The 13,145-nt window shown below is 38.0% G+C and overlaps 1 protein-coding gene across 1 annotated transcript in view; it reads left to right on the forward strand.

The window, feature by feature from the left end:
* POLR3A (RNA polymerase III subunit A) overlaps window positions 1-3,611 on the forward strand; it is a 28,262-nt gene extending 24,651 nt beyond the window's left edge. Inside the window, exons 28-31 of the mRNA XM_083866003.1 lie at window positions 181-345; window positions 665-796; window positions 1,808-1,940; window positions 3,123-3,611. Coding sequence (XP_083722129.1) covers window positions 181-345; window positions 665-796; window positions 1,808-1,940; window positions 3,123-3,271 — 579 coding nt within the window. The 3' untranslated portion in view covers window positions 3,272-3,611. The remainder of the gene's footprint in view (window positions 1-180; window positions 346-664; window positions 797-1,807; window positions 1,941-3,122) is intronic.
* The last annotated feature ends 9,534 nt before the right edge of the window (window positions 3,612-13,145 follow it).

Raw genomic sequence — 13,145 nt, forward strand, 5'->3', positions numbered from 1 at the left:
GTGTCAGTTTTGCACTAGTATATTTAAGAGCAAGAAGTCTTACTCATACGTGTTTTGAGTGAGCCTTTACTCCTCATATTAGACCTTCTCAATAGGTTTGAATGCTGGTAAGAGTTAGCCTTTTATACTGTGTTCCTGTATACATCAAAGTCACTAGGGGTTTTTTTTTGTTTTGTGAAGGTTGTAGTGCAAGGCATACCAGAGGTTTCCCGAGCTGTCATTCATGTTGATGAACAAAGTGGAAAGGAAAGATACAAACTTCTGGTTGAAGGTGATAATCTGCGAGCTGTTATGGCTACTCATGGAGTGAAAGGAACAAAAACATCCTCTAACAACACTTATGAGGTAATGTCTGAATGGGTGCTGGAGGGTTTTCCCCACAGCATCTTTATACAAGTGCTTGTTTTGCTCAGATGCAGCAGTTGATATGGAATGAAGCCTGATTTCACTGATGTGTGTCAGAATGCATTAACACAAGAGAATAATTCACTGGCAGTACTGTTCACTTCAGAGAAGCTGTTTCTATAAATATTTTTCAAAGGGGGAAGTTTAAAAGGGTGGTCAGAGAAATGGGATATCAATATGCTCTCAGACAGTATTTATTCCGGGAATATACTTGCTCCAAGCACTTGGTTCTTCATTCATGTAACAATCTCTCGTGTAGGTAGAGAAAACCCTGGGAATTGAAGCTGCTCGGACAACCATTATCAATGAGATTCAATATACCATGGTGAACCATGGCATGAGCATTGACAGGAGACATGTTATGTTATTGTCTGATCTAATGACTTACAAGGTTTGTACTATGTTTTTTCTAAATGTTACATGGCCTGTTTATACAAACTAATTTTGTCGTGTTTGAGAAGAGTGGGTGAGCTTGGGAGATGGAAATTCATTCTGGGCTTAAAGAATTCAAACTTGTGCTGACTTAATACTGGTATTTGTATTTTACACAAAATACTTAATTACTCTAGTTCTTTGGGGGAAGGGAGATCTATTTTGATTTAAAACAAATTGATATAATGAGCAGGGAACAATAACTTCATCTTGAAAATAGGAATCCTAAAAATGATGGTGTGAAAAACAACTGTTTGGGTAGCCGTGCATGCAGTTTAAGGCTTGCTGTGCAGAAAACCCCACAGGGAGTGGTTTGTAACAGCTGCACCTTATGTGGGAGGCAAATGATGCAGACAGTACATATAGAATCAGCTGACATGAACAGTCTTACACAACGTGTTAGTACAAAATCATCTCTGATCTTTACTTGGTGGGCTCCTACCACACATTCTCTTGCCTGTACTTCTGACTTAGGCTTCTATGTGCAACCTGATATAATCAGGATGTTTCTAACAAACATAGGCACAAACAAGTCAAGTTAGTTTAAAAAGCTAATTACCTGTTTTTCTGGAGAGTGAAAACATGGAGATTTAACATCTTCTGTAATCTCCTGGCAGCTGAGGTCAGATTTATCTGTAGGTAATAGTAGCTTCAGGATAGTGCCCTCAAAACCCACTGAAGTTTGTAGCTCAGCAGCCAGTTTATAATTGTGGGTGTTTTTCTCATGGCCATGTTTCTTTCAATTTTTTTCAATACTCAAGATTTATTCAATATTCAAGATCTATTAACCATTTATAGCAGCTTATGTTGTATATGAAGAATGCCTTTTTTTAAATGTGAATATTAATTACTACCAAACTATTAACCTCCAGGATGTTCAGCTGTGAATCAGTGTATTATGACAATACTGTATTGTAGATAGTGTATTTATTTACTCAGGCTTACTCTTTGGGTTTTTCCATCAATCAAGGGTGAAGTGCTGGGCATTACCAGGTTTGGACTGGCAAAAATGAAGGAAAGTGTGTTGATGTTGGCTTCTTTTGAAAAGACTGCAGATCATCTCTTTGATGCTGCCTACTTTGGACAGAAGGATTCTGTTTGTGGTAGGTATTGCAAAGACTGTTCCAGTTTGTGGTCCTTACCCAGCATCTGCAAAACCTCTTCAAAGCATTGAAGTTTGGTCTTTGTAAGGCTTCCCTTTGTCCCCATTCAATTCAGGTTTTCTTCTTTAAGCTACATATATTTTGTGACTGAATTGTTAAATAGTCTATCTCATAGGTTAAATGGAGAAAAAAAGTAAAACAGGGTTCTCCCTTTTCAAGATCTGTTTATGCAATGCCCACCCTCCTGGAGCTGGAATTGCTCATTGGAAATTTCTGGGTGCTATTGAAATATAGAAATATGTATGTGTTATGTTAAAGTTAACTAGTTTGTGTGTATGTCTAGGTAGTCCTAGTGTAGCCAGTTTCAAACAGTGCTTTGTGCACAATATTTTCTGAATCTTCATTCATATACATTCAAATTGTGAATCAAGTCAGAATTTTAAGTAAATTTATTTCATCCTTTGTGCATTCATTGTTACCTTCTTAAACATTTAATCAAGTTAAACTCCTAAGAATGTCCAAAAATGTCATTTGTATGATAACAGCAATGCTGAGAGAGAAACACTGGTGGTGTCTGGGAGCTGGCTTTGCATGTGGAACGTTCTTTGGAACAGTTGTGCACATTGGTAGATCTGGAATATAAATGTGTCAGCACATTGGAGTGAAAATGTTATAACCACCAGAAATGATCGGGACAGACTCAATCTTTCACTTCAAAATTAGCACCTTTTGAGTGGTGAAAATGCCAGGAGCGTTATAGATCAAGTATTTCTGTGCCTTTCTCACTGGGAACTTGGGGAGGTTTCAAGGGAACCCTGCCAGGTTTGACTGAAGCCTTAGCACTGAGTCAGAGAATGAACATGAAGTAAGTTTGCTTTACATCTTCTGTTATAGGCACTGAACCTTCTCTAAAAACCAGCCTTCTGAAGGGCTTTCATTACTGAAGAAGATGTTTAGGTTAGGTTGAGTTGTTCCTGTAGAATTTAACACTGTTTAAGTGTTAAATTAACATACTGGTCTGATGACCATAACATTTAACTCAGTCCAGTGAAGAGGCCTTGGTGCTTTACATGTGAAGTTCAACATTGTGTAGGCAACACAAAACAGAATGGGCAAATGAAAGTAGTTTTGTAAATCCTTACTGTTCAAATGTTCACTGTGTTTGTTTGTTTTTTTTCCTAGGTGTTTCTGAGTGCATCATCATGGGAATTCCAATGAATATTGGAACAGGACTTTTTAAACTTTTACACAAAGCAGACAAAGAATCAACCCCTCCCAGGCGGCCTCTGATATTTGATCATAATGAATTTCATATTCCCATTGTTACATAGAACTTGGACATAAAACAAGATAGCAGACCAAGAAATAGTAAGGAAACATAATTTAAATTAAGAAAAGTGTATTATCAGTTCTGTGTGTCTCAATAGGAATGAATTGGAAATAATATCAAAAGAATTGCCCAATTGTTCACCACCTCTTGTTAGTACAGACCCTGAAAGGAGAGAGTGCACCAGAGAATAGAAACAAATTTAAAGTGGATTTCACCTGATAACATTTTCTTTTTCATGTGAGAGTGTTCACTTTTTCTGTTACTGTTAATGGATGGAAGCTGTTATTAACTCAGTATTTATTACATGTGTATTCAGATTTTATTAAAAAACAAAAAGAAAATTGCAAGAATGTTCTGTGAGTTTGCCCAGAGTGCTTTTGGAAATGTCCTCTCAAGATGAGCTGCAGAGGTCTGCAGCTGTTAAGAACAGGAACTTCAGAAAACTGGAACTGAGCCTGTGATAGTAATTCATAGTGAGTTCAGGAGTGCTGTTCAAAGCGTTTGAAATATTTGCTCTTTGCTTTTGGTAGTTTTAATTGTTTTTTCTTTATCCCAACTTTTTACCCAGTAAATTATTTTCCTCCCCAGGATTCTGTTTTGAGACCATAGCTACAAGAAGCTGTACATTGTGGATGCTGCTAAATTCTGAGAAGACTTGTAAGAAGATTGCAAATTATAGATAATTTTTCATATGACAGCAACTGTCTAACTGCTGGAATCAGTAACTGACAGCAGTCTTAGTTTTGGGAAGGTTTCATAATTGAGCAGGATCATCTGAACAACCTAGTTTTATTTTATTATATAAAGTAGAAATTGAAAGGGATGCTGTTTTTATGCATTGCTGTGAAATAATTTGGAAGCATCTTCAGCTTTAGTCCACTAAAGCAGTTTTCAGAATGAATCTAGATCTCCAATCATTTCAGTGTAGTATGTTTAAATTAATGTGGTGCTGTGGAGGGAGAGTATTGTAGTGTTCAGTCAGCAGTGTTTGGATACTCAGTGTGCTCATGACATGGGATAAGGTTGGAGAGAAATGAAGTAAAGAAAAAAGCTGTAGTTGTGTCCTCATAAAGTAAAAGCAGGCTGCTGAGTATTCTGGTGTTTGAAGATGAACAAGTTTGTGCTGCAGGGTTTTTTTCTGTCCACCAAAAGTGTAAGGCTACATTTAGAGACTGAATTTATTGGTTTAAGGTGCCACTGTGTGTGTTTTTAAATTCATCCTCCATGCAGACAAGATCTCATGTGAAATTCAACACAACTATTCTCGAATTATTTTGTATTTTCAGTGTGATGCTCAAATCTACATCTGCCCAGATTTTGGCAGGGTGAAGGTGGAGAATGTAATGCATTTATTATCTGCTCTAAAAGCTACATATATTTTGCTATCTCTGTTTTAGCAATAGAAATTTCAGGATAAATTAAAGTTTTCTTTGTGATCTCAGTGAGATTGCCATTTACTCATTTGTCTATTTGTTTTTCAAGATATAAATTTAACATGGGTAGGGGCTTCATGGAGAGAAAGCCCATAAACCTTTCCTGTGGTGAAGTTTTATCCACTTTGTTTTATCCTGGGAAATTCTACTGATAGTGCTTGGCATTTTTGTGAATAAAGATTATTCTCAGTGCCTAAATGGGTGGAGTTTGTATTGGAACAAATAACCACGTCTTTCCTTTTTCATTTGGTTGGTTGGTGGGGTTTTTTATTTGGTTGGTTTTGGTTTTTATTTGGTTGATTTGGGGGGTTTGATTTGGGTTTGGGTTTTTGTAAATACAGGAAAATGAGCTATTTAGATGCTGGGTTCCCCCTCTTGTATGTTTTAAAATTAAGAATAAAATGACATCTTTTATCATTGTCTTAAATATGACAATAAAAAGAGGCAGAGGTAAAAAATATGTGAACCTTGTGTTTATTTATGGGTGTATTATATTTCTATGTAATTAATTTATGGATGAGCTAACCTCCATTTCTTTTATTTGCTTAGTTAGTGAGACAGTAGAGAATTACTGAGCTTAAATCTCAGGTATTTACAATGTAAATGAATAAGTAATAGAAAACCTATCTTGCTTAAAGTCACTATGTCTTGTCCTCAGAGCATGCTCTGAGCCTCATGAGTGTTTCAACCAAAAATAGATTGTTTACAAGAGCACTCTGAATTAGTAATTATTGTTTGAGCTCTCTGTACAGTCAGTAAACAAATTAGCTGTTGGATTTCACTCATAAGCAGCTTTTTCTAAGGGTCAGATTTAACAGTCAAGAAATGGAACTTCAGAATATTAAAATTTACATTTCTAAAAAAATTTTAGCTTTAGTTTGGGTTTAATTTTTTTAAAAATGCTTTTTCACATTTTCCTCTATTTTCTAATTACTGTTCTAATTGAAATTAGTTGTGTAAATTTTCAAGAAATAAATTTGTTTTTGAATATCCATATCGTGCTTTCTCATCTTCATTTTTGTCCATCTGTTTTAAAACAAATTTAAACTTCTCGTTAAATGCAATACTTTCTTGATGTGTTTATCAGGAAACTACTTCACACATGTCTCTTATCTGCAGAGAGAGAAGAAAACAGCTGCATGTGCTATATAGGCTTCCTGTTATGACTGCAGAAAGTTGGAAGTAAATCCAGAATTGTGCTCCTTTGGTCCAGAACTTGAAGAAATTTAGTAGAGAGAGGCCTATTCTCCTTTTTGCTTATTGTGCTTAAAGAAAAAAAAAAAAAAAAAAAAAAAAAAAAAAAAGCCATTTGAATGCTGTGTTTTATAAATTCACTACAAGTAGGATAAAAGTTGGCTGTTTCAGGACAAATACCCCTTGATGTCTGACCATTTGTCACTGTTTCAGTAGAAGTTGAGAAGGAACCACTGCAACAGGAATTCTTCAATTTTGTGTCACTGTGCTTATAGACAGGAATTTCTTTAAAAACTCATAGCAAACAGGATACAGATTTTCATACTATTTGCCTAAATTATTCTGTGCAGGTAACTAATCTGTCTTTGAAGTGGTTGGCTAAGCTTTGTATTCAGACCTAGGAAAATCTGTTGGCAATTAAATATGTTAGAAAAAAGAAAAGAAGAGAAAAAAAAATGGCCTATTATACTGTCTAAGAACAGAAAAACTAAAAAGGACTGAATAATATGTTAATATTTTAGTGCATCAATATTTGGCAGGTTATTTGGATGTGAATATGGTACTGATATAAATCCATAGCAAGTTTATCTTGAAGAATGAATACCAAAATCTCACTGGCCAATCTGAAAGACTAATGGAAAACAAACCGGCCCTGCTACTTTTGTGTTTCAGTGCTTGTGAAAATGAATCAAAGTTTCTTGTAACTGATAAAATGAAAATTTTATAACATTCCTTCTAATGGAATTAGATCATATTGTAATCTTCCACTAGAGAGCAGCGTTTTCTTTTGAGAATAGAGGTATTGGATAGCTTCTTTATATTTTTTTCTCTATTAAAAATCGGGGTTTTTGCAATATCAGGACTGAAATGTAACTATGGGAGGGAAAGTTGCCTGTTAAAATGATGTACATGGGGAAGGAGATAAAGGGACTGTATTTTCTTAAGACGGAGAAAGCAGAGTCCACATACACTTTTTCATTAATCAGTAAAATTTTCACTTGCATATCTTTTATCTCTCTGGCATAAAAAAACCCAAAAAACCAAAAAGCAGTAAAGTAAAGGCTCTAGTCTTTCCTAAAAGAATGTCAAGAGTTTCTCCAGGGAAGTGATAGAGCAGTGACTCTGCAGTGAGTGGGGACGTGTCTTTTGCAGCAGCGTTTTCCACACGGCCGAGATTGTTCCAATCTGTGTTCAGTCTCTCCAGCAGGCGCTGAAATCCAGCTCCCAGAGCTGCTCTGAAGCGTGAAGTCCTGGCAGCTGCCTCAGGAGTGTCTCACATCCTTCAGCTGCTGCAGGACTCCAAGGCAAGGCTGCATTAAAAACATTGGAAGGTGATGCTGATCGATGTAAGAGAGACCAATGGTTAGGACTGGAAATAATACGAAACATGTGCTCTTCTCTGTGTATAGACAGCTGAAACCAGCAAGATTTATGAACGATGACTTCCACTTGAATGTCTGAAAGCTACAAGGGTGCCTGTAGTTTGTTAGTTGCTGTCAGATTTGTGACTCAATTCAGAGTGGTGAGAACCTGGCATTGGCTGGCTGTGCTGGGGTTCTGTGGGCCTTGAGCTGCTCTGACACTGCATTGCCTTCATCACCACCGTTAATTCTGTGTGCCTCAGATGGTGAAAGGTGTTTCTTCATCCAGAGAGTCTGTCCTGGGAGTCCAAACCTTCAGGATCAGGAATAATTGTGTGCTCCTTTGGGAGCAAGGACAGTAGATAGCACTGATTTTGTACAGGAATATGGTGGTTTCTGCAGGTGTTGAGGATGGAGGGAAGAAAGCTGAAAATACAGGAGATGCAGAAATAAGTAAATGTGTATGAAAGCAGAGTAGAAATTCAGATCTGCTTGGGAAAAAAACAGAGATGGCAGCTGGGTAAAATGAGACACAGATATTCATAATCTCTTTAAGGAGTTCTAGTGAAGTAATGGAAATAGCTGGGAAAAGGACAAGTATTCATTCCTGAGAACTAAAATTTTGTCATTTGTCCTGGGGATTGCTCTTAGCGGCTGTGACAAATGATAGTTAAATCATCATTCATTTTGTAGATGACTGTTAATAATGAGCAGTAACTGAATTAATTCCTTCAGGTATCGTATCTGTTTAGCTATAAAGCTCTTTCAACCAACTGTGCATAATTACAACTGCTGAACTACAGTGATTGCTACTGTGGAGAGTACAAACTGCTGCTCCTGATGGGTTCTGGTACAGCTCATGTGGAAGATCATAGCAATAATTAGCAGGCAAATAGGAATCTTTTAAAATGTGTTGATACCCGCAGTTATATCAGAAATATTCCTAGAAAACCCTTAGCTGAGGTGTTTTTAATAATATATAAGTTGTGCTACTGGGACAAGAAACAGAAATTACATCCATTGCATTCCTGTCATTGTGTCTCTTCCTAGAAGAGAGGTGACAATGTCTGTGAAGAGCAGACAGGTAATCCAAGGAAGTCTGTGAAGAAAAGCTTATTCTGTGTAGGTTTTTCTGTTGTTGCTGTTGATCATAGCACTGTGGTGGCAGATAGTCATTGCAAACTGTCCTAATGTTGGTTTCAGAACAAGAGAGTGTGGAGGAATCTTAGTCCATGGGTAAAAGAAGACATGCAGGTGCCTCTCTCACTGTGGCTTTCAGGGTCCACAGAAAGCTGGGGTACCTGTCAAGGTTTCATACCAAGTTCTTTCTCCTCCATGATAGAGGTGTTTTCTCAGGTGGAGACAGTGTTGGCCAGAAATGAAGCTGTTGCAAAAGCAGCAGGTACCTGGACTATTAACCACAGGCATATTCTCTTTTCTGTGAAGGTTTAGGTTGGTTGCTTAATCTTTGATACGTATGACAATTTTCTCAGTGGGCATCCCTTTTAAATGTTAAATTGTGATGATTTTTAAAAGCAAAATAAAGAAAATTATTGCCAAGAAATGCAATAGCGAAATTGTGCTGGTGAACTTCAGGAGTCCCAGAAAATGTCAGAATTACTTGTGAGACTTTGAAATTACTTTTCTTGATTTACTATTCCAGGGTTTGTTGGTTTCTGGGAATTGATTAGTGTGGTGTGATTCATCCTGGTGTGTCATGGGCAGGGGATTCTTTGGCTCAGGCTGATTGACAGAATCCCCATGGTGAACTGCTGATGGTGTTTGGAGTGATGAGGGTGGCTCTGGCCGTGTTGTGCAGGCCTGAAGCAGGGACAGTGTGTGACTCATTTCTGTAGGGCACAGTGGGTAGGAGACCTCTTTCATGGGAAGGAAGGAAGGACACACCTCAGCCCTTACTCTGTTCTGATCCCTGCACTTTTCCAATTCAATGATGCTAAAATATCTGCTGTATGTGTAGGTACCTTGACATATGCTCCCTTTCCCATATGCCATTCTTCCAGATTTTCCACTCATGCAGATATTTTCCAGTTACATCAGAGACTTTCTTTAAACTTTCATTTTTCAGAAGACACATAGCACTTCTGACTTACGCTACTGCTGTGCGTTTTCTAGTTCCCTTTGCATTTATTTCTGTCTCCTTGTCCTTGTTTCTCCCACAGATTCCTCCCTTCTGGACCCGTAGTGACTGTCACTGCTGGTGACACTGCTTCCCTGCAGCAGTGCTGTGTCAACCATACTGTGCCACTGGCTGGATCCAGCTCAGCCATGCAAGGTTACTGTGAACACTTGCCTGGAGGATAATTAAACCACTCAAGGAAGAAACATCTCCTCAGCACATCTGGATGTGGAAACTGTCATCAAAATTACAGCTATGGTCAAATAACTTTTGGGAAAAAAAAAATGACCTTATTACATAAGGTAATATATTTGTACTTTAAACTGACATGAAAGGAATCCCTGCTTCATGTGGCTCTTTGTTAAGCATTAAAAACTGTATTCAGGCCTTTGGATCTCCAGTTACTTTTGTCTTTAGCCTGTTCCTGCTTTCTTCTTCAGCATTCCTACTTAGCTGGCACAAATGTCTTCTCCCTTGCTTGTGTTTGTATGTATTCTGTTGAAAATAAGTGTGGGGAAGGATGAGCAGCACAGCAGCATGGGAAGTGGCTGGCAAATGCAGAATCAGTTAACTGTTGCTGCTACAGACTTATAAAACCTGGGGAAATCTTTAGACTCTCTGTACTTTAGATTCAGTCTGTTAAAGACTATTAAATTAGAATAGTTTCTCCTGAGCAATATGTGAGAGGAGATGATAGAATCATCAAGGTGAGTGGACTATGCTTGTGAGACCATACATGTTATAAGGAGTACTTAGTAAATAAGTGCCAGGATGTGGGGATTAAAGAATGTGATTAGCACCTGCTGTGTATAGTTCTTTTCATTCTTTCATCTTCCAAAGAAAGTCAAAAAGCCTGGTAGTTGGTGCTCTTGAAGTCAGCTGCAAGACAGACACTGATTTCAGCTGGAAAAGGAGAAAGCAAAGCAGTGAAGCTCTTGGCTGCCATTAATGATCTTGGAAGGGGAGGGTGGCAGCTCTGAAGGTCAGTTAAGGGAAAAAAATTCTAAAAGTACAAATAGCCCAAGGTAAAAAGGATAATATTTGGCTTGCCTTGCGGATGAAATGTATTTATCCTTCATGGAATATAGAGACTAGCAGATTTGGAGACTTTTTATTTCAGTTATTCGTTTGCACGGTCTTTTTATTACCAAACTGGGGCTTAATCCAAGTCCCCTGGAAACCAATTAGAGAACTCAGCAGAACTGGATGAGCTTTGATATATGCATTATATTAAATATTTCTATCCATAAAACTCCCACCAGTTAATGCATAAGTTTCAAACAGTTGCACAACACTTCTCTAAATATCATTGCTGCAGACTTGATTCAGAAAGAATCATTTTAACCTAAATCCTTTTTAAGGCTTCCATGCCACTCAGGACTTTGTCTCAGATGTTTTTTCTTATTCTGGGCCATGCTGGATATGCTCTTTTCCATTTAATATTGAGGTGGGGATTTTCTATTTGTTTGGGAAGTTGTTTGTCGTTCAATTCTGACAAATCTTGGTATTTATAAAAATTTTAAGTTCTGAATTATTTTTGTGCCATTTTTCTTTTTAAAAATACTAACTTGAACTGTTGAATGTTTAATTTTTACATTTGTGTTTTTTGAGGGGAAAAATACAGATAGGTTGAAGATCTGCAGTTCATTTTAAACTAGATGACCAAACCTTGTGGAAGCTGGTAATGCAGCTGCCACTGTGCCAAGCTGAGACATTATTTCATTCTGGAACTCTCTGATGGCTTTCCCATCCCTCCAAGGCATGTAGGCTGAAGCAGAGACTGCAGTAAATGCCTTTTGCCTTTCAAATGAGAATGTAATTTATGAGTTACTTCATTTCACGTTTGTTACTGTTTTCAGAACTGATTTTAGTTAAGTCCAGAATTTTTGTCATTTTAAACACCTTTCAATCTTAAGTTTCCTCTTGGTCCATGGTCTGCTTTGTCTGAGCAAATTACTACAGCAATTTGTACAAGAGTTTCTCTTTGACTTTATTCTCACTGTCATCCCAGTTCTGTGTTTTCCTCCTACAAAAATCATTTCCCTCTCTTGCCCAAGGAATATCCTGCAATATTAAAAATGAAAATTTCTTCTCAAATCAGAAGCGTATCAAATGTATGCAGTATTTATGTAAATAGAAATGCATGTATTACTGTCAAGTAGCAGTTCAAGTCTTGGCTACGACACACGATTTGCTGCAAGTCCAGCGTGTTCTGACCATGTCAGGTTTTCACAGGCATTTGTAAAACTCTGCAAAAGTCATGAAAGTACACTAGAAATGCTTATTCTGTATCATAAGCCAGATGAATTCAGGATGCTAGAGCATTTTTTATGAAGCAATAATAATCCCCTCCAGCTCCCTACCATCCTGTTTATCTTTTTCCAAGCATGAGGAGCTTTTGCAATCCAACCTCATCTGAGTATTGGTCTGGTCTGTTCTCAAATATGAATCTGGGTCCTTAGGTGTTTAAGGTAATGGGCTGCCACCTCTGTTATCCCCTTGGCTTAAGCATTACGAAACAGATGAGGTCTATAGGAATGTGTGGAAAGACAGGTGTTGCACAGGATCTAGAGAAACAGAAGAACCACACTTGCATGCACAACCTGTCTCCTCTTCCTCAGGGAGCTCTTTGGGCTTGGACTAGAGATACTTGGACTACTCTGGAATTTTTGAGGAATATTGACTTTTCTGGAGACATTTTGTTTGAGTTCAGTTGTGCCATGATCAAAGCATTGCCCCTGGAGTCTCTGGAAAACTTACCTTGTAATTGACAAGGATTCAACTCTTAAACCCTTGTTCATCAGTGAGGAGGGGAACTACTTGTGCTATGTAATTCTTAGCAGAGCTGAGAGATGGAACATAAGGAAATATTCTTGCTTCTTTAAGAGCCTTTAGATTCAAATCCTGTTTGAAAATACTCATTGCTGACAGAAAACCAGTGAAGATGGTGAAAATCTGCTGAGGCCTTCTCTGGAATCTTTACTATGATATTTGACTATCTTCAACTGCAGTTTGGGTTTTCTTCTTACAGGCTCCCAGTTTGTGCATGGCTTGTTTATAGAAATTGCCGGTGGATGTTTGGGGCACCCATTTGCTTTTATCTCCCCCTTAGTGCTAAAAGTAAAAGCAAACGATTGGTATAAATAATCTCTTGCCTTGACTTGAAAAGTGACCTAGAAACTGAACCAATAACAAGCTGCAAGCAACAGCTTTGAAAGGGGCTGTTTAACATCTGCTTGCTTATAGAAGTTAACCACATCACAAGCCAGCCCAGTCTCCCAAAGAAAATTAAATCACGCCTCCGGTCTGCTCTAAGCAGATGGGTACTTCGGATTTGCTTGCAGAGTGTCTTCCCTGCAAAAGCTGAAATCCTCACGCCCCTGCAGGATCGTCACCAATGTGGGGTTTCTGATTTTCTTTGGCCGCCTGTTTTTGGAAAGAGTTGTCTGAGAAACAGAAGCGATTGTGTGTATTCACAGCTCCAGGAGGAGACAATTTACCTACCTTTTTCTTCTTCCCTTCCTCACCCCAAACAAACAAACACCCTTGCTGCCAGCTGTTCTGCCCTAGAGGAAGGCCTTTTCTTTCTCTTTTAACAAGCTGATTAAGTAAAATAAGTTTTTTATTTGCTTTTTGAACAGCCCAGGGGGGAATCTAAAAACTTCACCAGTGTTTTCTTTCTGTTGAAGCTTGTTGAACCTGACTAAAATAACTGTCTCATCTTCTTCATCTTAATTTGCCCAGAGTGGG

The sequence above is a fragment of the Zosterops lateralis genome (genome assembly GCF_965231275.1).
Source record: "Zosterops lateralis genome assembly, chromosome: 8".
NCBI lineage: Eukaryota > Metazoa > Chordata > Aves > Passeriformes > Zosteropidae > Zosterops > Zosterops lateralis.